Source organism: Lepisosteus oculatus, chromosome 22 (assembly GCF_040954835.1).
Source record: "Lepisosteus oculatus isolate fLepOcu1 chromosome 22, fLepOcu1.hap2, whole genome shotgun sequence".
Taxonomy (NCBI): domain Eukaryota; kingdom Metazoa; phylum Chordata; class Actinopteri; order Semionotiformes; family Lepisosteidae; genus Lepisosteus; species Lepisosteus oculatus.
In genome coordinates, this window is record NC_090717.1 from 927259 (window position 1) to 954251 (window position 26993).

A 26993-nucleotide genomic window follows, 5' to 3' on the forward strand; every position below is an offset into this window, starting at 1 on the left:
TTTATTTATTAAAAAAAAAACTTGAAACTCTAAAGTTCGTGATTTGTTGGCGTTAGACTAAAGCAACGATACATGAGGGGCATCTCGTCAGGTCGAAAGGAGGCCTGGAGCTGCGGTGCCCCCTGCCCCTCTTCCCTGGGGAAAACAAGCCAGTTCCGTGTCCCCCCGAGGAGGATGCTGGGAGTTTCGCTCTGCGTTTCCTCCAGTCCACCCCAGGTCAGAGCGAGGGGGAGCACAAGACAGGGAAGGAGAGTCAACCGACCCGACGCGAAGGAAAAAACGTATTTATATGTGAAGTTGGCGGTGACGGCAGTCCTGCTTCCTGCTCCTTGAAATAGAGGAAAACGGGGAGGACCGTTTTTAAATAACACGACAGAGCCGATGAATTCCAAATAAAACTCCAACATCTAAAAATCTGTACATATATATTTTTTTGAAATCCTTGATTCGTTCGTCCAAAAGGGACCACTTCGTATTTTATTTCTTTTTTTTTTTTTGCCTTTTTTTTGTTGTTAAATCTTTCGGACTGGTGTGCGTGCCGGCGCGTTTCCGTGACCGGAGTCCTGTGCCCGCCCCCCCCCGCCGGCGTGCGCCGCTAGCAGCACTTCCTCTTCCTCCGGCTGTTCTTCGTCAGCTTCACCACGTCGTTCTGCTGCTGCTGCTGCTGCTTGGCCAGCACCTCCTTCTTGGCCTTCAGCACCAGCTCCGTGATGCAGTTGAACATCTGCGGGGACAAAAGCACAGTCAGTCGGCTGCTGGCGTGGGGCCTGCCCCCGCGCACCGCGCTCTCCCGCCACGCACGGGCTCGCGGGGGACAGCGGAGGGCGCGGGGGAGCCGGAGGGCAGGGCTCCTGTGAGGGTCTCGGTGGCTTGGCTTGGCGTTCACAGCTCGCACCCGCTGAAACGCGGCCGATTTCGATTTGGGTCACTTTTAAATTTCAATCGCCGACTTCAATTCAACCGATGTCAAACGGAGAGCTACTGGTCGAGCGGAGGACCCAATTAAAGGGGTAGCAAAATAAATTAACGGACAGTATTGCAAAATTTGACCCATTCCGAATTCAGCACAAAATCGGAAGCATAGTGAAAGTGCTGTAAATCACCATGTTATTGCACACCCCTGGTCTCGATACGGAAAAGAGAGTTTGCGAATATTGTGACGTGGTGCGGCCCTTCCTGCTCACTAGTTCACTGCACTGACTCAGTACAGAAAGTACAGGTGGTGCAGCAGACGTTTCACCGCAGAAATGTTCCAACGTGACCTGCTGGAATAAAGAGCAGGATGCACAAGTGTCACAGGCTGCTTCGCCTCACCGGAAGTTCTGTTGCATTGTTTCCGAACCGCAGAACATGGCCGCAATTCCCAGGTTTGCACAGCGCCATTTGGCGATGTGAACTGGGAGTTTTCCATGTTACTGTGCGCGACTGTCCTCTTGCTGTGGTTTGAAATGCACTCAGTGCTGATTCTTTCTAACCCCTAAATATAAGAACAGTGTGGCTGCTCCCCTTTAAACCCCGCGCTGAACAAGAGAAAACGAACCCCGAAACTGGACCCAGGAAGTCCGAGAACTCTGAGAGCAATGCGCCCCCCCAGTCACCCCAAACCCCGCGCCACGGGCACAGACCTCCTCCACGTTGATGTTCTCCTTGGCGCTCGTCTCGAAGAGGCTGATGCCCATCTGCTCGGCGAACTTCTGCGCGTCGTTGGTCTCCACCACCTTGGAGGCGGGGTCGTCGTTCTTGTTGCCCACTGAGAGAGGGAGAGAGAAGGGGGGGGGGGGCGTCAGAGAGGGGGCGCGGGGCGATGCCACGCGGCCGGCGGCTGGCGGTCTGCTCACCCAGTATCCGACAGACGTCGTCGCAGTTCTGATTGATCTCGTGGAGCCAGCGCTTGACGTTGACGAAGGACTCGGCGCTGGTGACGTCGTACACCACGATCACGCCGTGGGTGCCCCGGTAGTACCTGCGGGGAACAGGGGGATCCCCTCGGTCAGGGACCAGACTTGGGGCGCGTCCGCGAGGTTTTGTCCGCGATTGGCCTACAGCAAAGCTCCCCCAAATCACTGCATCACCCCCTGCTTTGCAGGCACTTAATCGCCTAGCTGATCAATTTCGATCAATTCTTCTCTTAACTGGACCAGCGTGACCCTTCTCTGCTCGCGACTCTCTCCATTGACCCAGCTGGTCTGCGGCCCCGGGGGAGCAGAGAGACCCTGCCACCATGACCGTGACCCTTCCTCATCACCAACTGCTCAATACGCTCCGTTTCAACACAAACAGGACTTGAGATGACAGGCTGCTGTGTTCTTGATCTTACAAAAACATTAGGATTCCCTCACTTCAATAAATCATTTAAGCATTGAAGTTCTCTTTCTGTAAGTATAAAACCATATCTGCGGTCCCCCTGGGACCCCCACGCTGCTGTATTCCATTTCACTTTGCAGGAGCGACAGTCCGGCAGCACCCGCAGGCTGCTGTTCTCCCCTGTGGCCAGCAGGGGGAGCCCTGGGAGCACTCTGGCTCCTGGATGCATGTGACCGTTTTGCAATCTGGGCAGGAAAAAAAAACCAAACAATAGCTCTCCAGTTCCAGTTCTCAACTCATCTGCAGAAATGGAGAAAGACAGTGAGAAATCTCAGCTAGTCTACAGAACCACAGAGACTCAAGAGCAAGGAACAGAGAAAGGGAGCACTGTACTGACTGTTTTAAACTGAAATCAAGACCACAAAGCTAAGAACCGGCAAACTACACTTGTGAATCTGTTTTGCCAGACCGTTACTTTGGCAGAGGAGCAGTTGATCCCAGTGTGGCAAACAGGCTTAAAAATAGGCTTTTTGATTGAATGCTTCAACCATGACACTATCAATTATAATTTCTCCTCTGCCTCGCTTTTCAAAATGGTTAAAAATGAGCAACCTTTGATGACACAGCTGCAGCCAAACACCCAGCTCAGAGCACAGCAGGCTGACACAGCAGAGTCCGGCCCCACTGTCCCTGTGTCGCAGGCTCTCCAGCATCTCCCCCATGTCTTCTGTGACGATCGGCCGGAAGGCCTGCTCGCTCGCCTACGCTGGAGTCCCGAGGACAAGCACAGGGGCTGGGGCGATGGAGAACGGGGGCCGAGCTGGACCGGGGGACAGCCAGGAGAGCAGGAGAGAGCAGGCCGTGGCGCAGGCAGAGGATCAGAGGCAGACGTGCAGTCACCCCGCAGCTCCACCACAGCGAGCGGCTTCCTGTCTGCGGCGAGGCACTGACGTCGCACAGGATGTCTCCTGCTCGGGGCTGACGAGAGCAGCGCCGCGCCCCGAGTCCCCTCCTGCAGGGCCGCCGGCGACTGGTGTGTGCGTGTATGAGCTTCCAAGAGGCCCCCCCACCCCAGGTTAGAATAACAAACTGAGTTCCCCCTCCTCCCCGAGCCCCGCCAGCTCTCCACTCGCGGGGAGCCCTCCACTCACAGAGACGGCCCAACCTCCGGCAGCAAGGGGGGTCCGACCTTATCAAGGAGGACCGTGGGACAGTGCGCACCCGAGCTGTCTGCCCTCCGTGTAAAGGAACAAGAACTGTCCGCGCACGAGCCATCAACATTGCTGATCCCAACCCAGCAGCGTTACACCAGGTGAAACAATGACAGAACGCCTGAGGAGCTTTCAGCGTGTGACAGGCCCTTTCCTCTGCAGGCTGGGATGTTTCCCCCCGGCGTGGCTGACCTCTACCAGGAGGGGCACAACGAAGAACAGCGGCGATCGGCTGAAACCGGCAAAGCGGTACAAACACCACCAGCCGAAGATCAAACCCCAGCCGGGACCCCGACACAGTCACTGCAGGGTCCAGACAACTCCCCCCCCCATCAGCGCAGCTCTGGAGCCCCAGCTGCACACTGCGGCCCGAGCCCAGGCTCAAGGAGTGCTGCAGGAAGACAACGCTCTCCTCGCTGCGCGTGTGGAGAGAACTCACAAACAGGACTGGCCGGGGGCCTGCAGGCACACTCCTCATCGCCAGCAGCCCCCCCCCCCCACAGGTCCGGGGGTGGTCCGGGGTCCAGGCAGGGCCGAGGTAAGCACCGTGTCCTGCAGGCGCAGCAGGGAGAGGAAGCGTTGTGCACAGGCCCCTGGCAGTACGCCCAGCTGGAAACCACAACAAGGCTCTTTCGCTCGCCAGTTAGAAGGAAAAAGGGTACCGAAACAGACCACAGACAGCTGAACACTAATTCACTCTTAGTAGGAAGCAGGACGAAGGCACTGTCTCAGGTCTGTCCCTGCTGAAAAGAAACACCGTTTCGGCTGTGGAGCCATGAACGTTTCTTTTCTTCTCTTTTCAGCAGGGAACGAACCTTTGCTTGTTCAAAAGCGAGCTAAACCACGCTTGCGTTTCCTGTGACTTGATTCCAAGAAGCTCTTCTGCGATCGGCTCTGAGAAACGGCGTTAGGCAGGAGAGCAGCGTCCCGGGACCACGCCCTGCTCCGCACAGACGACATTCATTCCCTTTTCCAGACGCAGCCCGGCAGTCCTGCTAGGTGGAGTTTCCCATTTTCCTCAAACGAGTATTTCCAGGTTTCCTGGCCGAAACTCCGCTATTGCGCTGGGAACCCAACAGGGAAACAGGAAACCTACACTCACAACTAGCGGACAGGGAGAGCAGCGGGCATAATCTCCACATTTGTCACGCGCTCGTTTTGCGTTCTCGATTTAACAGTGGGGTGTGGGAAGGGAGCCCCTCGCAGGAAAGCAGAAAACACAAACGAAGGTTAAAACAGCAGAGTCATAAACACAAAACTCAGCAACTCAAAAGTGCTGGTGTACTCAACCAAGAGCTCCGAGTCACTAGTGTGGGCCTGGCTGACCTCAGGCCTGTCTGGAAACCCACAGCTTAAATATAGATGCTGATTGTAGGTTTGCACTGGAAAGTCAGGCCGTCTGCAGGAAGGCCTGCTGAGCTCGCAGTCCACTGCAAACATTTTCAACAAGAGACGGTGCAAACTTGCAGCCTGAATTGATCTGATCTCACAGCCGGGTGTGCCTGATCTGCACAGGTGTAGGAGGAGCACCAGGCCACTGGTGGACCAGTAGGAGGCGCTCTTCTACTGGAGGAGAACCAGCAGCCCAGTATGGTGAATGGGGAGGCCGTGCTGCAGGAGTCGCCATCCTTCAGATGAAACCGAAGGTCCTGAGGTCCTGTTTACTTGGTCAAAGGCCACGGGTGATCAGAAGAATTCTGGGCATTAAGCCTGGTATTCTGGGACAGAGCTTGAACGGTCTGCTCTCCCTGAAGCTTCCCCATATTCCACCTGGTGAAGCAGATTCTTCCTAATGGCAGCTGCGCAGAGGGGCAGCTGGGGCAGAATGGCAGCTGGGGCAGAGGGGCAGCCAGGGCAGCTGGTGCAGAATGGCAGACGGGGCAGCTGGTGCAGAATGGCAGCTGGGGCAGTGGGGCAGCCAGGGCAGCTGCGCAGCCGGGGCAGCTGGTGCAGAGGGGCGGCCATGCAGAGGGGCAGCTGGGGCAGAATTGCAACCGTGCAGAGGGGCAGCTGGGGCAGAGGGGCAAAGTGGGTCCCTTTCAGAGCTGAAGTGCTTTGGGACCCAGTGGGATGAAAAGTGCAATATAAATGCAAGAAATGACCCCACGCCACCCCCATATGAGGCCCCACGGCTGGAAAGCACGTGCACCCCCCCCGTCCCCACGACCTGGCTGAAGAGGAACGGACACAAAGCCTCCCAGCATCCTCTCTTCCCCCTCGGCCAGCCGCAGGCGCCGGCCCCCGCAGGTGTGCAGGAAGGGCAGGGGGGGTCTCGGCCCGCACGGGGGGGGGCAGCAGGAACCGCAGCCCAGGTGCGGGACCTCGGCCCGGGGCACGAGCAGGCCCGCAGTCTGCAACGGGCCCCGGACACAAACCCCGCCCTCTCTCGCGGCGGCCCTGCTGCGCTGAAGAGCCGGCTTCCCATCGCCAGCCCGACACGCACAGACACGGCCGGGACACTGAGAGCCGAGCGTCCGCAGGGGGGTTCCCCCGGGCTCGTTCCCGGCCTGCTGGTCCGCTCTTGTGATTCGGGACTCCTCTTCCGGCCCGGCGGCTCCGAGCAGCTCAGACCCCACACACATCCCGTTGCTCATCAACCAAGGGGCAGGTCGGGACTGATTGGCGCTCATGGGTCATGGAAGGGGCACGCTGATGAGTCCTGATCGACCCCATTTCCCCCTTTCAGGGAAGAAGGCCGGACCTCCGTGGTCATCTCGCTTTCAGTTTCACTTCCAGACTTATTTAACAAAGCTCATTACATGTGAAATCGACTGTTTTCTGCATCTGAACCAGAGGCAAAATGAAAGTACCTGTAAAGCCTAGAAGATCACCGGACAGCCCAGACTGACCAAAAGCCCAGCAGTCACCTCACACACAGGACTGTGTCACCCACCGGACAACCCAGACTGACCGAAAGCCCAGTGGTCACCTCACACACTCAGGGCTATAGCACTGGACAGCCCAGACTGACCGAAAGCCCAGCGGTCACCTCACACACAGGACTGTCACCGGACAGCCCAGACTGACCGAAAGCCCAGCGGTCACCTCACACACAGGACTGTCACCAGACAACCCAGACTGACCGAAAGCCCAGTGGTCACCTCACACACTCAGGGCTATAGCACTGGACAGCCCAGACTGACCGAAAGCCCAGCGGTCACCTCACACACAGGACTGTCACCGGACAGCCCAGACTGACTAAAAAGCCCAGCGGTCACCTCACACACAGGACTGTCACCAGACAGCCCAGACTGACTAAAAAGCCCAGCGGTCACCTCACACACAGGACTGTCACCAGACAGCCCAGACTGACCAAAAGCCCAGCGGTCACCTCACACACAGGACTGTCACCGGACAGCCCAGACTGACCAAAAGCCCAGCGGTCACCTCACACACAGGACTGTCACCAGACAGCCCAGACTGACCGAAAGCCCAGCGGTCACCTCACACACAGGACTGTCACCAGACAGCCCAGACTGACCGAAAGCCCAGCGGTCACCTCACACAGGACTGTCACCAGACAGCCCAGACTGACTAAAAAGCCCAGCGGTCACCTCACACACAACACTGTCACCAGACAGCTCAGACTGACCAAAAGCCCAGCGGTCACCTCACACACAGGACTGTCACCAGACAGCTCAGACTGACCGAAAGCCCAGCGGTCACCTCACAAACAACACTGTCACCAGACAGCCCAGACTGACTAAAAAGCCCAGCGGTCACCTCACACACAGGACTTTGTCACCCACCGGACAATCCAGACTGACCGAAAGCCCACTGCCCATCTCACACACCCACTGGACAGCACACACTGACCGAGTGACTTTATCGCTGATCTCACCATGTGGGCTGGGGAGATCAGAAGGGCTGTGGCCCTGATCCCCAGCCCCGGGAAGGGAGAGGAGGCCCCGGCGGCGCACTCGCTGACCAACACTCACGTGGAGGTGATGGTGCGGAACCGCTCCTGTCCGGCCGTGTCCCAGATCTGCAGCTTGACCTTCTCGCCGTTGATCTCCACCGTGCGGATCTTGAAGTCCACCCCGATCGTGGTGATGTAGCTACCTGCGTGCAGAGGGACACAGACAGACCGCCGGGGTCAGCTGGTGTTCAGCATGGGGGGGGCGGTGGGGGGGGGTTGGGAAGCAGGATTCTCTGTTTCACAGCAACCCTGCGTTTGAAAACAGCGGCGCATGTGAAAGGCAGCAGTTCTGCAGGCGGCCCCTCAGAAAGCAGTATCAGAGGGCGAACCCCCCCCCCCCCCCCATCACTCAACCTCCTCGACCACACGACCCGGCAGCTCCTGCAAAACCGAGCGGAGCGACTGCGCACTTCATAGACCACAGGATCGCTAGCGGTGGCTCTGTGGCTCAGGATCTGCGCCTGTGGCTGGAAGGTTGCTGGTTCAAATCCTGCGGCCGGCAGAGGAATCCTACTCCGTTGGGCCCCTGAGCAAGGCCCTTAACCCTACCTGCTCCAGGGGTGCCGTATAAACGGCTGACCCTGCGCTCTGACCCCCAGCTTCTCTCCCTGTCTGGAGAGCAAGCTGGGGTCTGTGAAAAGACAAATTCCTAAAGCAAGAAATTATATAGGGCCAATAAGGTGATGTTATGTTATTGCCAGCAGGTACAGGCTAGAATTTAATTCGTTTAACTTTCTTTGTTAATTGTCTTGACAAGAAAAGCTCTAGAGAAAAATTTTGCAGGTTTCCCCCCCCAAAGATACTTGCTTGCGTGCGAGGTTGGTCTGTCCCGGTTTGAAGTTTTATGCTACGACGGGACCCCAGATTAACCAGCCCCTGTGTACGCGCGGATCGCAGCTGTTACTGCTTCAGACCCCCCACCGGGACGACCTCTTGCCCTGATCACGGCCAGGCGGGGCGGGGCAGGACGGGCAGGACGGGCAGGACGGGCAGGACGGGCAGGACGGGCAGCACCAAACCCGTCAGCCCAGTGTCAAAACAATGTACTAACCCCTTCCTTCAGTTGGCCAAGGGGCCCTGGAGTATTTCCTTTACTCGGTCTTCACAGATTGCCCCAGGGGCTGCTGAGCACTGGACTGCGGTGGAGTAGGGCTCTGCAGGAGAGTGAAAGAGCCCAGATCCTCCACCTCTGGGCCCTGTGCCCACTCCAGGCCTGAAGGAGAGCCTTTCTTACTGCCCTCTCTCTCTGGCTTTGACTCATGTTTATTAGCACACACCTGATCTCTTTCCTCCCATTTTTGTTCATTTTGAGCCCTAGGAAGCACAGGGGCTGATGCCTTCATCGAGGGGCTGCGGACGGTGCGCCCCCCCCAGCACCTGGAGGAGCGCTGCCCTGCCCACTCCAGCAGGTACCCACAGCTCCCCGTGAAGGCCAGGCAGACGGGCGGCGTGGCGCGGCTCTTACCTGAAAACGTGTTGTCCGCAAACCGCAGCAGCAGACTGCTCTTCCCCACACCTGCGGAGACACACAGAGGGGCGGTCAGGCCAGGGCTGCCCAGGGACCCCCGGACAGCAGGGGGAAACTGCACACCTCCTCATCCTTACATGGCTTACAGTCGGGGTTGACACAAAGGTCACCTGTTGGTTGACCTCTTCACGGACAGAGGGTCAGCTGGGGGTCCCCCTTAACCTTCTCCCTAAAGAACAGCCCCCCCCCCCCATCTCAGGCCGAACAAGACAGGCCGTCCGCAGGAGCACTGGTCCGACGGCTCTGGAGGGACCCGGGAGCTGCCAGCTGGAGTCGCGACTGAAAGCGAACCTGGACGCGACAAACGGCAGTCAGGACCGCGCTGCTGCAGCGCGTGCTCGGCGAGAGCTCTCGTCTTCGGTAAAGGCCTCCGTGCAGCAGCGCAGGCAGCCATCGTCACCTGCCACCAGACATTCACACCCTCACTCAGCAACAGCCCACACATCCTCACTCTCACACCCCCACACCCACACGGCCCCCCCAGAAGGCACCACGCTCGTCCGGCCATCTCCCTCCTTACAGCGGGGGGCAGGAGGAGGACTGGCTGACCGTTTCAGGGAGCGGGTCAGAACAAAGGGGATCCAAGAGGCCCCCCAGTTCTCCTGTCCCGACCACGACCTCACCGTGACCTTCCACAGGGCTTCACAGTCATCATCAGACTCGGCCCACAGCGGACCAGTGCAGGAATGGAGTTTATCCAGACAAGAATACCCCCCTTCCACCTGCCCCTGATTCCACCCCCACCTACTCTCCCTCCCGTTTACCCCCGAATCCTCCAGATTCACTCTGGAACGTCAGCCCCCCACCTCACCCATTGAGGCCCTCTTGGGGAGCTCATCCCCCCTGTGAGACTCACCAGCAGTTATTTGTTTTGACACTTTCAGGGACGCGTCAGCTGCCTGTTGCGTCATGCCCTGCAGAGACCTCTGCTCGGCCAACAGAGCACCTGAGACGGTTGTGAGCACAATCACAACAGCCAGCCACGACACCGTCTGCATGGCGGTCGCAGGACAGGTGACCCTGCGTCTGCTCTTCAGCTGGGGCCTCAGAGGCCACCGGCCCCCCGCCCACTCCCCCCCACGCTGCGGGCAGAGCTCGGCCTGCCGGCGACCGCTCGACACGAGCGCCAGGGGGGCCGTGCCCCCAGCGGACACGAGCGCCGGGGGGGGCCGTGCCCCCAGCGGACACGAGCGCCGGGGGGGGCCGTGCCCCCAGCGGACACGAGCGGACACGAGCGGACACGAGCGCCGGGGGGGGGCCGTGCCCCCAGCGGACACGAGCGGACACGAGCGCCGGGGGGGGCCGTGCCCCCAGCGGACACGAGCGGACACGAGCGCCGGGGGGGGCCGTGCCCCCAGCGGACACGAGCGGACACGAGCGCCGGGGGGGGCCGTGCCCCCAGCGGACACGAGCGCCGGGGGGGGCCGTGCCCCCAGCGGACACGAGCGCCGGGGGGGGCCGTGCCCCCAGCGGACACGAGCGCCGGGGGGGGCCGTGCCCCCAGCGGACACGAGCGCCGGGGGGGCCGTGCCCCCAGCGGACACGAGCGCCGGGGGGCTCTGTAGAGAGACCGACGCGCCGCATGAAACTGAATCATCTCCTTTATTCAACAGGAACGAATCCCGGCAGGACAGCTTGTCACCCCCTGGAGAATCTTGACCGAGGTCCTTCACAAGGTGAGTGCCGAGTCAACAGTCATAGACGTCACCCAGTCCATCTGAGCAGAAGCCCCTCAGTCTGTAAATCAGCTACCCCCCGAACTGACGGGGACCCTGCACAGGCGTCGCTGTGGGCTTGGCTGTCCTGTACACCGCGCTCCTACAGCCGGCACGCTGCGATGCCAACGTCTGCCTTCCTTCCTTACAAACAGTCCCCACCCGCACGGGTGGCGCTGGGTCCCGGCTCCTCCAGCGCTTGTAGAGAGAGAGAGGCAGGAGAAGGTCACAGGTCACAGCCCCTGCCTTGAGCTTGAGGAATACGAGCTGCGGGTGGCCCGCGGGCTGGTGAACTGGGCCAGGGAGGTCGGATCGGATCCGGCTGTGCCGTCAGAGGACGGCGACGGGAATAAAGCGCTGTCTCCGAAGCCCTTCCCTGCCCGCTGCGAAAGGGCTGCCCTCTCCTGCAACGCGCACACACTGGGCTGTCCTAATCCATCAGGCCCCCTCGACTCTCACAACCCTCTTCTTTAATAATAATAATAATAATTGCTTACACTTATATAGCGCTTTTCTGGACACTCCACTCAAAGCGCTTTACAGGTAATGGGGATCCCCTCCACCACCACCAGTGTGCAGCCCCACCTGGATGATGCACCAGTCCTCTCCCCACACACCAGCTCTCAGTGGGGAGGAGAGCAGAGGGATGTAGCCAATTCATAGAGGGGGATTATTAGGAGGCCATGATTGGTAAGGGCCAATGGGAAATTTAACCAGGACACCGGGGTTACACCCCTACTCTTTTCGAGAAATGCCCTGGGATTTTTAATGACCACAGAGAGTCAGGACCTCGGTTTTACGTCTCATCCGAAGGACGGCGCCTGTTTACAGTACAGTGTCCCCGTCACTATACTGGGGCATTAGGACCCACATGGACTGCAGGGTGAGCACCCCCTGCTGGCCCCACTAACACCTCTTCCAGCAGCAACCTTAGTTTTTCCCAGGAGTCTCCCCTCCAGGTACTGACCAGGCTCACCCTGCTGGGCTTCAGCGGAGCTGCCAGCTGTGAGTTGCAGGGTGATATGGCTGCTGGATTGCTCTCCACTCCACCAGAGGGACGCTCAACAGTCTGAAAGAGCCCCGCCGGAGTTTGGGTTATCGGCGATCATAAAGATGCCGTTTGGTTTCTAAAAAAAAAAAAAGTTGTCATTTCTCAAGAAGCATGAAGACGGCTCCAGGTTTCCTCGAGGTTTTCGCACCCGGCGCACTGTGACGCACACTCACGCACCCACACGCTGGCGGGCAGGGCGCCCTCTCACACACACACACGCCGGCGTCGGGGAGGTGGGCGGTGGGCCGCGAGCCGTGGTGTGAAAAAGCAACGCCCGGGGGACAGGAGCCACGCCGGGTTGCCGTGGTTACGGTGGCCAGACGCACGCGCGCCCGCCCCCACACAGTATGTGCGCTAACAAGCCTCAGCTTCACTCCCCCCCCTCGCCTCCGAGTCGGACACACAGCTCGGCTCACGGCCCTGTGCACAGACACGAGAAGCAGGGCGTGTCGCCCTCGCCCACCCCTCACCTGGAGCCTCTGCAGAGGCAGGGGCAGCGCAGGCCGCCCTCACCCCAGGGAAAACACTACCCCCCCTCGGCAGTCCTGAGCCCTTGGGGCACTTCAAGTCAGCTGCTGGCCTCTTGTGCCAGCTGGGCAAAAAAAACAAAACAGTTCACACCCCCGTCTGAGCACGTCAAGAGTCCACAGTCCAGCCTCTGCAGCCTGAAGCCGGAAACAGTACACAGGCCCTGCAGCTCACCGCAAAACCCGGGGTGGATCTGATGGCTGGGTAATGGGAATCAAAGCTGCCCCTTACTGGGGCATCACCAGGCATGCAAAACCTTCAGAAGGCAAAAAACAAAAGACCCGGAGCCCCGAGGTACTGACACGCGTGGGACACCCACCCAGACCGACCTCGCAGGGCCCCACGCAGACGTGCACGCCGCAGCCACAGGAAGAGCAGCAGCAGCAGCAGGGCTCATCCTCAGGCCCGGGGAAAGAGAGGCGGGCCTGTTTCCTGCAGGCCGGGGGCCAGCGAGGGCACGCACACACCGCCGCCACGCGCCACAGCAGACCCGCCCCCCACCCCCCAGGTCACACACGGGGGTCCAGCCCAGCTGCGGCCGAGAGAACCCCACAGTCACCCCCTCGGCGCAGCTGCCGAGCGGCTCAACACCCTGCAGACGCCCTGCAGAGGCGGGAGGTGTTATTTAACACTCGAGCTGCGTGGAAACTGCAGGGCCTGTATGAAGGCATGGGCTGCTGTCCGAGACACCAGAAACAGTTCCACCTCTTCTCCTGCGAGCCGGACTCTGCTCCCCCACCAACACAGGCTCACACAGGGCACTCTGCTTGGTCGTCCACAGCAGTTAAGAAAACGACGCACAAGATCAGGACTTGCAAAAAAAAAAAAAGAAACTTCCTGCAACATTGTTGCCAAGTCAAGCTACTTGCAACATTCTCCTGCACTGCTGGACCGATCAGCGCGCTGCAACTCTCTGTCACAGTGTCTGGAGTGTGAACACCTCACCTAGAGATGTTACAGCACTGAAATTAAAGCAAAATGAAAGAGAAATTAAAGGGGAGACGGAGCAAAAGCAACCAAAGTGGTTCATGAACACGGCTCCTAAGAAGCCCTCATGTGGTGCTGCTTGAAGATCAGGGCCCTTTGACTCCTGAAGCCAGAGGGATATGAAGACTTATTATTCGGAACAGAGAAGACTGAAACAGTGGGAGAAAAACTTAGGGGATCACAGGGGAAAAGCAGACTCCCGTTGCATAGCAGCGTGAACCCCACCAGATCAGACACAGGCTCCCCGGCAACGACAGCCGTTTATACGCAAGAAGGGAACACAGAGACACAGGGGATTTAAAGAACGCGTACTGCTCTTCAGCTGCGCTGTCCAACACAAGACTGGAAGGAGAGTCCTGGAGCACAGGTCGCACCAAGAATAGTATCGGAGACAGGTCAACACGGGGTCCCACAGCGTCTGGCCAGCCCAGGCACGGTAACTCTCCTTTACTCAGCTCACTGTGACACACCCCCCCCCCCCCCCCCCCGATTCTTCCTCATTGATAATCTTGCTTCGGAACGCCCAGCTCTCTCCCAGAATCCCAGCAACCTGCCAGCCTGCGTGCTTCAGGTTTCGGGTCAGCCGGCTCTCCCTCCACACCGCACCTCCCAGCAGCCAGCATCTCCAGGCTCTTCCAGGGCCTGAGCTCGACCCAGGCAGTCTCTGCCTTGCCTCACCTCGCCAGGAACCCTGGCAGGACAGCTAGCTGCCCAGGACCCTGCAGAAAGGGTAATCCCACAGCCTGTGACTGCTTCTCTGGACTGCGGACTCCAGGACCACAGACCCCCAGAATTTCCTTCCAGCAAAGCTGCACCCCGAACCCCAAACCTCTCGCCACCCACTGCCGACAAACGGACAGGGCGGTCAGCAGAACCCAAGTTCCAGTCATTCGCGACTATGAGACAGCGCCAAAATCACAAGTGGACTCGCCCGGGTTCGAGAGCAGCTGCTCAGGTACCCAGAAGCACTGAAGCTAAGCCAGGGTCTCCAGGCAAAATCTGGCCACCCCCAAAATCTCTCCACCCCCACCCCACCCGCCTTTAACAGCAGGCTGGCTCAGCTCTGGGGGTGTCAGGCTGGCTCAGCTCTGGGGGTGTCAGGCTGGCTCACGCCGGAAATGCAAAGCAGAAAGCAAGACAGGCTGAGTGAGGAGCGACAGCAGACCGGGACAACAAGTGCGTTTTTTAGGGGCGTCTGTGAGCCCCAGCTACTGCCTGGTGTGGGATCTCCGGCGTACTGGAGTGAGCCTTAAGCCTGACTTTGGCCTTTTTTAACTCTGTGGTTTAATGGCTAAAAGCACATGCTTTTACGGTGAGCCTGAATGCAGAGATCCGCTGCAGGCTTCTCACTGGGAACCTGAAGTTACACTTCGCATAAGAACAGCAGATGGTTTTGTGTTGGTTTTTTCCTCAGGCGATCATATCTGGTCCACTCATCACAAATACCGCTTCACCCCGTCACGAATACCGAGAAACCACCGCTTGCAATGGACAGGACCATATAGCGCCCCAGCTCACTTCCGATTTGAAAGACACCAGTGGAGGTATTTATTAACTCCGGCTCCTCGTCGGTCCAGTTGCTTTGTTTTCCCCATACAGTGATACAGCCACCACGGGCTCAGCTTTCAACAGCTAAGACAGCAGGCTGTTCTGGTGAAATCTACAACACAGCTGGAATACTCTCATGCTCCTTCGGAAAAACACAATCCTGTTGCATCCTGGCTTAATTTTACGGGGGGGAGCTACCCCACAGCTTTCAATAGGGCGCCTGCACCGACACAAGAGCCACCTGCAGAGCGCGCACAGCTCCTGGCGTACCTGAGCCACGGCATCACGCCGAGGCAGACCAGAAAAAAACATCTAGAATTAAATTTGAAAAAAACAACACACTTAAAAAAAAAAGCATGGGAAACGAAATTGATGAATTAGCGTTTCGATCAGCTCACGGGCAAGGGGATACGTTTGCATTTATTTCCAAATGACGGTCGTGCAGGGTGGAAAAGCCAGGTTCAGAGCCCGGACGCCCGCTGTATTTTCACAGCCCGGCCGGCCAGCGAGCCCCGGGCTCAGTCACAACGCCTCGGCCGCCCGGAGCCCCGTGTCCCCGGGAATCACCCCCAGCCTGTCCCCCGAAACCGACGGGCAGAGCCCATATCCGGCCTGCTGTCCGACACTGGCACCCAGCCCCCCGGCTCACGGCCCGCTTCCTCCGGGGACACCCGAGCCCGAACCCGTCCCCGCGGCACCCGCGGCGGCCCGGCTCCAGCCCGCAGCCCCCGGGCCCTGGCGCTTCCCAGGAAGCGGGCGAGGCCTGCTTCCCGTGCCGAAGCCCCGGCCTTTCCTTACCGCTGTCGCCGATGATGAGCAGCTTGAAGAGGTAATCGTAGTCCCTCGCCATGCCGGCTCTCGGTTAGGGTCCCCCCGCCTTTTTCGCCGCTGCCCGTCTCCCCCCTCTTCCGCTCGCCGTGTGCGAGAAGGAGATCTCTTTCCCCCGGTGGGCGAGTGCTATCCCCCCCCAGCCGGCGCCTTTTTTCCTTCGGGGTTCGTCGGTGTCGGCGGCGCTCTCCCTCGGCGGCGAACAGCCGGAAACTCCGCTTCGGTGTGTGGAAGCGTCTGCTGCACCCAGCCCTGCCGACCCGGTGCACTGCGCAGCCGCGGCGGGCCAGCACATCCCCTCCGCTCCCCGCCGCCGCCGCCAGGGGGCGACAGAACTCGCCTTTCCTTCAAGCTCTTGTTTTTCCAGCCATCACTCCGTCTTCGGACCTCTTCAGGGTCCCGTCCCCGGGGGCGGAGCCTATCCCGGCAAGCAACGGCCGCCAGAAAGGATAACGTGTTCCCGGACGGGATGCCAGCCCATTGCAGGGCAGACAGGCACACCCACACTCACACCAAGGGGCAATTTTCCCAGAAGGCACCCCACCAGCATGTCAACACAGAGCAATCAGACCAGAGCACCTGGAGGAAAACCACGCAAACACATGGAGAACATGCAAACTCCACACAGACAACACCCCGGTGCTGCAAGACACCGATGCCAACTACTGTGCCACTGTTGAGCTTTTGTTGAGCCTTCATCTCGAACTCTTAACAGCGGAGCAGAGGACCGAGGCAGAAGCTCAGCGGGGGAGCGTTAGCTTACAGGGGGACGATCCACACTGTTAAAGAGCCTGAGGCCAACGCTCTGTAGAACAATCTGTGTGGTTTATTTATTAATCAATTGACAATTAGCTGTGTTTCATTTATGAATTGTAGACACTGAGCATCTCAGAATATTTTACTGCTGATTTTGTTCTGTTAGCAATCATTTTTATCACGCTAGGAGTAACAACACCCTTGAATGAAGGGTGCTGTAAGGAGTCAGGAGTGTTTAGTGAAAACTGGGCTGAACCCGCTTGGCTAAGGGCTGGGCTCCTGGCCAGAGGACAAGGACACCCTGGGGCCCCTGTGAGTGAGGAGTGACCCAGGGGCAGCTGCAGAGGGGGAGGTGGAGGAGGGAGGCAGGAGACGAAGGGCTCACATGTAGGATTTATAACGGTACAGGTGGATAGTGGGTGTCGAGAGTGACTGTGAGATACTGACAGCCGAGTCTGATTGAGCTGGGCCGTTGTCGTCCCTCCTGAGCTTTTCGTTATCAACTCCAGGAACGAATCCGATTTGATCAGGAGTTTTGCAGTGCTCTTTTCAAGGGTCTTCAGTGTTATTTCGGGCTGGCACGGCAGTTAGCGCTGCTGGTTTGCAGTCCTTGGCTTCGAATCGGGCCCGTGTGCAGTCTGCATGTCAAAGAGGCGACTGACTGAACACCGCTGGAGTGGGGGGGAGGGTGCAGTCAGGCGGCTGCCCCCTCCGGTGTGCGTCTTTTGACGAAAGAGAAAGGGAAAACCCAGCAGGGCGGGGGAGGTGCTTTAGGGAACAGGGATGAGGTCTTGCAGCCTGGGGTGCTACAGCCAGGGACAATGACATCATCTAAGATCTCCCCCCAGGATCCCCACAGATAAAGCTTCCCCTGCGAAGAGGGCAGTCTGAGCCGTCTGGAGGGGAGATTAAGCATCTTTCTGGGTGGATGAGGAGTTAGGGGCAGACAGTCCAAAGCCAGAGGCAGCTGCTTCTATGCCTGACCACAGATCAAAGGCAGGAGAGACAAGAAGGGGGTGTGTGTCTGTATCTGCCCCGTCTCTCGGTACACCGACTGTACAACCCAGCAGCTCTCCCAGCTGCCTCCACCCCCTACACCGGCTCTCCCAGCTGCCTCCACCAGTTCGACTGCCCTGCTGCCGATCAATTCAACAGCGTGAACAGCCGCTCACTGGCGGGATGAGCCAGTCTGCCCACAAACCAGTCCCACCTGCTGGTGCCCAAGGCCCAGCTGCAGCAGGGGCTGCCCACACCTGGGCCTGCGGACCCCAGCTTTTGGTTTAAATCAAACTGAAGTTGGAGACCCGACCTCGCCCACACCACAGTGAATGGAAGAGGCACCTGCAGCACTCAGAAACTGAAAGCGATTCCCCTCCTTTAATTGGCCTAATTGGAATTGGACCTACTGCCGATTAGGTCAATTTAAGGGTTCAATTCAGCTGGAATGTAATGTGTGGGGCTTCAGAAGTAGGGTTGGGAACCCCTGGGGTGTACTGTTGTGTTGGGGCCTGCTCTGTCCTGTGCTTCGTGGTATGCCCAGGCTCTGTTTTAATAAAGCCACGCTCTGTCCACAAGTCTCCAGCTGCTTGCGGCTGTTATGACTGCTGTCTTTGTCCAGCGTCACAATCGTCAGTGAGTGTCCCTCCCCCTCTGAGTGTTGCTGCTGTCCCACTGGCGCCCCCTACAGGATGACTCCCAGCACCACCAGCGTAGCATCTACAACACCACCAACACTGTCATGCAGGAACACATCGGAGACCAGCTTTCTGCTCGTTTTTCATACTTTTATTGTCTTTTTCATCAAAGCATTTATTAAACAGCGTTTCTGAGGGATACAAGAGGACCCGCTAGTTTTGAAATCCTCACCAGCTGAAAGCTCAAGTTCCAAGAAACCGTCACTCACCCCGTTAGGGAAAGAAGAAAAACAAACGAAAATTAAATGAAGAGAGAAAGAGGACGTTCACTTTTTCACCTCTTCGGACTCTTTACTTCAGTCTGTCTAATGTTACACACCCATCAAAAACAAATGCTTGCGCTTAACACTGGGGACAAAGAGCAAAGGTTAAGGGTCACGAGGCGCACGAGGGGGAGCAGGACAGGCTGTTTCCAGAATTCACACCGTTTCGCTTGATTCCACGGATGCTAAGCTCGACCGAGGGGGCTGGAGGCATTAAGCGCAGGGATTCCAGCACCTCGTACCGGGGAGAAATGTATCTGTATTCGGTTCAATTTGTTTCCTTCATTCTGGCGAGAAAGAAGAGTGGAATCACACAGTGACGGGGAACGGCTCCTGGGTTCTCCGATCAGCCCCAGGACGGGGCTGTTACAGGCTGGGGCGACGGCCCTGGTCCAATCGGAATTGCCTGCCCCCCGGTGCTGTCAGGACCCGGGTCTCCAGGTGCCAAAGCTCTGACTGAGCCCAGTCTGTGCGTGTGTGTGCGTGTGTGTGCCTGTCTGTCTGTGTGTGCAAGAGTGTGCGTGTGTGTAAGAGTGTGTGTGCCTGTGTGCGTGTTAGAGTGTGCGCGACCCCTGACCCCCCCCCAGGGCCCCCCTTCACGTGAGGATGGTGTCGTCGATCTCCTCGTTGGCGTCCGGCTGGCCGGCGATCTTCCTCAGGGACCGGCGGCAGCACTCGTTAAGCAGCTCGTTGCTGGCGGAGTCCAGGATGGCCGAGACGTTCTGGGGGCAGGAGAGGGGAGGTCAGGTCAGGTCAGGTCGGGCCGAGCCGGGCCGGGCCGGGTCAGGGGCGGGGAGGGTCGTACCTGCAGCAGCCCGTCGCCCTGCCGCAGCCTCAGCAGGCTGACGATGGTGTGCTCGCTCTGCGCCCGCACGCCCGTGTTCTTGTCCTTGGTGTTGTCCAGCAGCGCCTTCAGCAGCGGCTTGACCATGGGGGGCTCCAGCGCGGGGCTGGCGGGGTCCCGGCACACCCACCACAGCACGCGCTCGGCCGCCAGCCGGACCTCGCTGGACGAGTTCTGCAGGCACTGCCCGCGCCGGGAGAGAGAGAGAGAGAGAGACGGTCAACTCACCCGGACCACCGACAGGCCCCTTCGGGGAAACAAAAAGCCCCCCCGACCACCAGCCGGACCCCGAGCGTCTGTCACCTTGACGAAGTGCGTGGTGATCCTGGGAGACACGCTGGCGCCCCCCTCGGTGTCCACCTGGTGCTTCATCAGGAAGCCCATGGCTCTGATCCCGCTGGTCGCTATGGGAATCTGTCGGGGCGGGGGGAGGAAGAGGAGAGCAGGGAGAAAGATCAGCCCCCCGGGTCACTCAGCCTGGCCCTGGTGTCCAGGACTGGGAACCACATCATCCTGAAACCTGGTCCACAGGTTCCCCCTTCTCTCAACGACAGGCCTGTTTCCTCCTAATCCTCCCTGTCCCTTTGTGGGTTTCGACCTCACTCCTCTCTTCACCTCTCTCGACTCCGCCTCCCCCTGCTCCCGTTCTCCTCCTGTGCTGGATAATCTCTGCTGACTCCCCTGTCTCTCTCTCCCACCCGAAGATGGCTCCACAGCCTAAACGTTTCCTTTCTTCTCTTTCCAGCTGGGAATCACCGTCTACTCGTTCCTCTGCGGCCACCCCGCTTAGCTGACCCCGGGCAGAAAAGACCGTCAAGGCAGGTTGTGCCCCGTGCGCCCCTCTCTCACCCGGTCCGCGGTGGCGTTGGCCATGATGGTGTCCAGCGCCGCCGACCGGTACTCCTCGCCGCACAGACGGGCCGCGTCGGCCTTCACCGCCACCGAGAGCGCCATGCTGCGCCCGTGACGCACCATCCAGTCCACCCCGGACACGTCCGCTGCAGGGGCGAGGGGCAGGGTTAGAGCGCCCTCTACAGCAGGGCTGCCAGGGCTGCAGGCGGGAGCAGGCCCCCAGCTGCAGCTCGAACGAGACCAGGGTATTGACCGACTTTTAAATGTTTTCTCTTGTGACCTCTGGTTCGAGCTTTGTTGTTCATTCTGGAGAAATCCATTCGGTCAGGCTCTGTGAGAATTTCGAATAGTTGTGTTCCAGAATAGAAAGGTTCAGTTCCTCCAGCCTGTCAGTGTGGGACACTCCCTTCAGACTGAAGAGACTCAGTTCCTCCAGCCTGTCAGTGTGGGACACTCCCTTCAGACTGAAGAGACTCAGTTCCTCCAGCCTGTCAGTGTGGGACACTCCCTTCAGACTGAAGAGACTCAGTTCCTCCAGCCTGTCAGTGTGGGACACTCCCTTCAGACTGAAGAGACTCAGTTCCTCCAGCCTGTCAGTGTGGGACACTCCCTTCAGACTGAAGAGACTCAGTTCCTCCAGCCTGTCAGTGTGGGACACTCCCTTCAGACTGAAGAGACTCAGTTCCTCCAGCCTGTCAGTGTGGGACACTCCCTTCAGACTGAAGAGACTCAGTTCCTCCAGCCTGTCAGTGGGACACACCCTTCAGACTGAAGAGACTCAGTTCCCCCAGCCTGTCAGTGTGGGTCACTGTGGGACATGGGGGGTCAGGCTGGGATGGTGAAGCTGGGTGTCGGGAGTGCTGGCTCACCCAGGAGGTGCTGCTGGAGGACCGTCCTCAGCTCCTCGTCAGACAGGAAGGCACACAGCTCTCCCACGCAGCCTGCCGAGGACATGCGCGTCGCATCCTGCACAGCAGACACACGCAGGCGCCAACGTCAATCTGTAGCCCTCACGCCCCCATCTTTCTCCCTGTCCCCCCTCCCAGCCCCCCCGGAAAAACCTACAAAATCAAGACTTAAAGACGGGTGAAACCTGGGAGTGAAGCAGACTTTAATGAATTAATTAGCGAGTGCTGATTCAGGAACAGTGTCTCCCTCCACCCCCCGCCACCGCCGCTGCGCTCTCACCTCGTCGTGTCCCAACATGCTGAGCAGCGTGGTGGTGATGTTCTTCCTGATCGTGGGGTCCACCTTCCCGCCCGCGCCCTGGATCACAAACCTCAGGGCCTGGAGCATGGTCTCCCTGAGGAGGGAGGAGACGCAGGGTCACACCGAGCCGGAATCTGAGCCTCTGCCCCGCCCGCTGCCCTTCGGCGACCCTCACCTGACCCCGGAGTCGTCTGCGTTGCGGATGGCCGAGAGCTGCTCGCTGAAGAGGGGGTCCACCTTGCTGTGGATGGTGACCAGGCGGCCCAGCGCCTCGGCGGCCCGCAGGCGCACGGCGCGACTCGAGTCCTGCAGGGCCTTCAGGAAGGTGGTCTGGAGCTGGGGCAGGAAGGGCTTCAGGGCGATCCCCACCTGGGGGAGCGCGGGGGAGAGAGCGTGAGGCGGGAGGCCGAGGCCGCCAAGAGGGAGCCCCCCCCCCAAGACGGCGGGCCTGCGCAGGGCCTGACCTTGGCCAGCAGCAGGGTCAGCGTCTCCAGCAGGGCCGTCTTGACGTTCCAGCTGAAGCGGTCTCCCAGGATGCGGATGAGCGGGCCGGTGATGTTGACCACGGAGGGGCGCAGCGCGTCGGCCGAGGTCAGGCGGATCACGAGGCCCAGGGCCCGCGCCGCCTCCTCCTTCTGCTCGGGGGCGCCGTTGAGCACGCCCTCCCGCAGCACGGGCAGGATGCACGTCACGCCCTGCGCGCCACACGGGAGCAGAGGACACGCGTGAGAGCGGCACGAACCCCCCACGCGCTGCACATACCCCACCCCAGAAACGCACAAGGCCCCTCACCTTTTTGGGCAGGCAGAAGCCGGGCAGGTGTTGACCTTTGACCTCGCCGGAGACCAGCCGCAGGTCACGGTGCAGGTCGTCGATCAGGGCGAGCTGGCTGGCCGCGTCCAGCTTCTGCAGACAGGGGGGCAGGCGAGAGTCAGGTCTGGGCGACACGGAGACGTCCCCCTGCCCCCCCACCCCCTCAATCCCGCTCCCCCCCCGCTCACCTTGGTGATGGCGTTGATGGTGTCCCAGCTCTGGGTCAGGACCTCGGGGTTGTCGTCGCTGAGCAGCCGCAGCAGGCCGGACAGCAGGGCGCGGGTGTGCGCGGCGTGCTCGTGGCGCGTGCGGGAGAAGTACCCGTTGAGGATGGTGACCGAGGCCTGGCGCAGGCCCGGATCGCCGCCGCGGCTGGCCTCCAGCAGCTCCTCCACCACGATGCGCTGGCCGGCCTCGTCCTCCACGGACAGCAGCACCGTCAGGCAGCTGGTCAGCTCCTGGGGGAGGGTGGGCGCAGCGTTAAAACACCCCGCGTCGGTGCTCAGCGCCGGGTCCGGCCTGGACCTGGGGCGGCTGTCGGGCTCACCTGCTGGCCCTCGTCGCTGGCCAGTTTGTCCCTCAGTGATGACATCAGGGCAGGCAGGATGACGCCCAGGTGGCGCGTGAGGGCATCGCCGGCCACGGCGGACAGGAACGCCAGGACCCGCGTGTTCACAGGGGGCGCTGTGAGCTGGGGGGGGGGGGAGAGAGGAGATGTAGGGGTGTTGCTCTGAGCAGATCCCCAGGGAACGAGGAAGACCAGACCTGTCTGCGTCCCAGTGGGACGGGGTCTCACCTTCGGCACCAGGTAAGGCAGCACCGAGCGACTCTTCACAGCCATCACCTGCTTCAGGCCGTCCAGCGCGAACTCTGCGGTCTCCTCGTCCTCCTGCGAACACGCACAGGCACACGGGAGCTGGTGAGCACCCGCCGGCAGGGAGAGCCTGCGGAGGCCGGGACGTCGGCGGGGCCGGGGGCCGGGGTCTCACCAGCTGGTGCAGCAGGTCAGGCAGGATGTCGTCCAGCGCCTGGTGCCCGATGGTGGCGTGCAGCTGCTCGAAGGTCTGCGCCGCGGCCTCCCGCACCTCCTCCAGCGGGTCGCACAGCGCTCGCCGCACCGTGGGCACCAGCGACTCCGAGAACACCAGCACCTGCGCACACACACAGACCGCCATCACGCCGTCTGCTGCAGGACACACACGGGGCAGGGCCCTGACGCCACACTGGACACTGGACACACACAGGGCAGGGCCCTGATGCCACACTGGACACTGGACACACACAGGGCAGGGCCCTGACGCTACACTGGACACTGGACACACACACAGGGCAGGGCCCTGACGCCACACTGGACACTGGACACACACACAGGGCAGGGCCCTGACGCCACACTGGACACTGGACACACACACAGGGCAGGGCCCTGACGCCACACTGGACACACACACAGGGCAGGGCAGGGCCCTGACGCCACACTGGACACACACACAGGGCAGGGCAGGGCCCTGACGCCACACTGGACACACACACAGGGCAGGGCAGGGCCCTGACGCCACACTGGACACACACACAGGGCAGGGCAGGGCCCTGACGCCACACTGGACACACACACAGGGCAGGGCCCTGACGCCACACTGGACACACACACAGGGCAGGGCCCTGACGCCACACTGGACACAGGACACACACAGGGCAGGGCCCTGACGCCACACTGGACACACACACAGGGCAGGGCAGGGCCCTGACGCCACACTGGACACACACACGCAGGGCAGGGCCCTGACGCCACACTGGACACACGCAGGGCAGGGGTAGTGACTGGCTCTGCTTTTGCAGGTCCGAGCCCCAGTCTTGTCACTAGGTGACTGTGCCCGGGATCTCCCCAGGGGGACTCTGGGGGTCACTCAGCCGCACCCCTGCGGCCTCATGCTGCTGGAAACGCCGCTAGTGGGGGGGTGGGTGGGGGTGGGCTGGAAGGCACGTGGGGTCTCCAGGCTGACTCACGGCGGAGGACGGGGATCAGGCAGGGAAGGGGTAACAACGGCCACCCGCCGAGCAAGGGTCTGGGGTCCGCTCACCGCGTCCTTGCTGGTGGACTTCATGATCTCGCTCAGCCCGATGCACACGCCCTGCCGCTCGTCGCTCTTGTCCGAGCGCAGCCCCTCCTCCAGGATCGGGATGATCTCCGGCAGGATCTTCTCCCCCAGCTTCCGCACCAGGTCGCCCAGCGTCCGCGCCGCGATCTGGGGGAGGGCAGGGCCGGAGGTCCACATCGGTCAAGAGCCGAGACAACGAAAGGGGGACGGAGGGCATGCATGTCACATCGGCGGAGGAAGATGGGGAACCGGAGAGAAATGGGGACGGGAAGAGGGGCGACAGAGGCACAGGGGTCAGAGGTCAGGGGTCAGGGGTCAGTACCGTCCTCTTGTCGGCGCAGGTGCTGGCCAGGAAGCCCAGCAGCAGGGTGAAGAGGGTGGGCAGGATCTCGCGCAGCGTGCGCGGCGTGTTGGACACCACGATCTTCCACACGTGCAGAGAGGCCTGGCGCACCACCAGCTGCGTGTCCGAGCGCCCCATGTACAGACCCGCCAGCACACGGTTCCGCCGCTCCGTGCCCAGCGCGCTGATGATCGCCTGCCGGGGACAGGGAGGAACAAACACGCTCTGATGCCCGCCGAGAAACGGGGGCACGGCGGGGTCATCCCGGCACCGGTATCCTCATATCGGGCACCTTGTTGGACTGCGCGGTGCCGAAGTTGTCGTCCTCGGAGGCGGTTTCCGTGGTCATCTTCCCCGTCACCCCCGAGATGTGGAACAGCAGGTCGCCGAGCAGCTGCACCGAGCTGAACCTGCGACCGAGGGAGAGGGCATGGCGTCACGGCCGTGTCGGGTCGCGGGCGCGAGGCCGGCGGGGCCCCGGGACGGCGCGGGGCGCGGGCGCTACCTGATCCTCCACATGTCGTCGAACAGGCCCTGCTCCAGCTCGGGCAGCAGCAGGGCGATCGCCGTCTCCGCGTACTGGCTGATGATCCGCTGCCCCGCGCGCAGCGCCGTGTCGCGCACGTACTCGTTCTCGTCCGCCAGGGCCTGGGGCAGGAAGAGCGGCAGCCGTTAACGGAGAGGAAGAGGAGGAGGAGGAGGAGGAGGGAGCGGCAGGAGGGGACGGTACCTTCAGGATGCAGGGGATGATGGGTCCCACGTACGGTGTGAATTTCTCGCCGAAGGTGAGCGGCAGGTAGATGAACATCATGATGTAGCCGTCCCGCACGTGCGACGCGATGTCCACCTTACTGGCCGTCTGGACAACGTCCGGCATCAGCTTGTCCAGCTTCTCCACTCCCAGGCCGGCCATCACCTCCGCCAGGCCTGAGAGGACAGAGCGGTCAACACAGGGGCCCGGGGTGGCGGGGAGGGACAAGGAGGAGTGAGTGCGGAGAATGGGCAGGGTGGTCACCTTGGGCAGCGCCGGAGCGGTCAACAGAGCTCTGCTCGGACGCCAGCGTCTCCATCAGCCAGGGCAGCAGGTCCTCAAAACAGGATTCGCCCATGCCCTTCACCATGGCACCCAGGGCCTTGGCAGACACAGTCCGCACCTGGGGGGAGACAGCATGACTCTGGGCTATGCTGGACACACACACACAGGGCAGGGCCCTGACGCCACACTGGACACTGGACACACACACAGGGCAGGGCCCTGACACCACACTGGACACTGGACACACACAGGGCAGGGCCCTGACGCCACACTGGACACTGGACACACACAGAGGGCAGGGCCCTGACGCCACACTGGACACTGGACACACACACAGAGGGCAGGGCCCTGACGCCACACTGGACACTGGACACACACACAGAGGGCAGGGCCCTGACGCCACACTGGACACACACACAGGGCAGGGCCCTGACGCCACACTGGACACTGGACACACACACAGAGGGCAGGGCCCTGACGCCACACTGGACACTGGACACACACACAGAGGGCAGGGCCCTGACGCCACACTGGACACTGGACACACACACAGAGGGCAGGGCCCTGACGCCACACTGGACACTGGACACACACACAGGGCACAGCCCTGACGCCACACTGGACACTGGACACACACAGAGGGCAGGGCCCTGACGCCACACTGGACACTGGACACACACACACAGAGGGCAGGGCCCTGACACCACACTGGACACTGGACACACACACAGAGGGCAGGGCCCTGACACCACACTGGACACTGGACACACACACAGAGGGCAGGGCCCTGACACCACACTGGACACTGGACACACACACAGGGCAGGGCCCTGACACTAGACAGAACACACAATACTGAAATACACGCAAACACAGGAGCAGCTCGGCACCATCCCGCACACTGACCTCAGGCACAGGGTCGAGCAGCGAGGCCTTGAGCCCTGGAATGACGCTGGGCAGATAGGGAGAGAGATCCTGCAAGACAGTACAGAGGAGCACAGTCAGACTACCCCGGCGCTGCTTTCCGATCCACACCGGGGTCCCCTGGGTGCTGTAGGCTGGTGGGCAGAGGCCGACACCAGGAGGATACTGGCTCAGAAGATCCCCAGAAGAGTTCTGTGTTTAAAACACCGCGCGGCGCCGGGCTCCAAAACCCAGCACCTCGGCCCGACAGATTCCAGGCCCACTGGGGTTGCCCGCAGCGGCCCGGGCCCCCAGCTCCCAGCAGGCCACCCACCTTCTGGTCGGTGAGGGAGTACATGTTGCCGATGATCTGCGCCGCCATCTTGCGCGTGTCGGTGGAGCGGTCCTGGAAGGCGCGCTGCACGATGGGCATGATGAGCGCCAGCGAGGGCGCGTCGATGAAGTGCACGAACTTGGTGTCCAGCAGCGTCTGCAGGCACACGTGCGTCTTGCGCGAGGGGTCAGTCAGGGCGTCCAGCAGGATGGGCGTGATCGCTGGGGGAGG

At 60.7% G+C, this 26993-nt stretch overlaps 2 protein-coding genes across 2 annotated transcripts in view; both read right to left on the minus strand.

The window, feature by feature from the left end:
* Positions 1–408: 408 nt before the first annotated feature.
* rab35b (RAB35, member RAS oncogene family b) lies at positions 409–15896 on the minus strand. Its single transcript, XM_006640097.3, has 6 exons — positions 15590–15896; positions 8900–8950; positions 7454–7577; positions 1839–1963; positions 1626–1750; positions 409–724 (listed from the first exon to the last, which is right to left on the minus strand). The coding sequence occupies exons 1-6, from the start codon at positions 15639–15641 to the stop codon at positions 596–598; spliced, it is 606 nt and encodes a 201-aa protein (XP_006640160.1). The 5' UTR covers positions 15642–15896; the 3' UTR covers positions 409–595.
* A 2938-nt stretch (positions 15897–18834) lies between these two features.
* The window catches only part of gcn1 (GCN1 activator of EIF2AK4), a 32958-nt gene continuing 24799 nt past the window's right edge, over positions 18835–26993 (minus strand). Inside the window, exons 37-57 of the mRNA XM_069181963.1 lie at positions 26763–26983; positions 26432–26500; positions 25505–25643; positions 25220–25416; positions 24995–25137; positions 24782–24899; positions 24469–24684; positions 24129–24293; positions 23040–23201; positions 22847–22939; positions 22598–22741; positions 22239–22508; positions 22030–22143; positions 21702–21932; positions 21413–21606; positions 21217–21331; positions 20898–20994; positions 20026–20174; positions 19480–19590; positions 19138–19359; positions 18835–19054 (exon numbers count right to left, since the gene is read on the minus strand). Coding sequence (XP_069038064.1) covers positions 18929–19054; positions 19138–19359; positions 19480–19590; positions 20026–20174; positions 20898–20994; positions 21217–21331; positions 21413–21606; positions 21702–21932; positions 22030–22143; positions 22239–22508; positions 22598–22741; positions 22847–22939; positions 23040–23201; positions 24129–24293; positions 24469–24684; positions 24782–24899; positions 24995–25137; positions 25220–25416; positions 25505–25643; positions 26432–26500; positions 26763–26983 — 3296 coding nt within the window. The 3' untranslated portion in view covers positions 18835–18928. The remainder of the gene's footprint in view (positions 19055–19137; positions 19360–19479; positions 19591–20025; positions 20175–20897; positions 20995–21216; positions 21332–21412; positions 21607–21701; positions 21933–22029; positions 22144–22238; positions 22509–22597; positions 22742–22846; positions 22940–23039; positions 23202–24128; positions 24294–24468; positions 24685–24781; positions 24900–24994; positions 25138–25219; positions 25417–25504; positions 25644–26431; positions 26501–26762; positions 26984–26993) is intronic.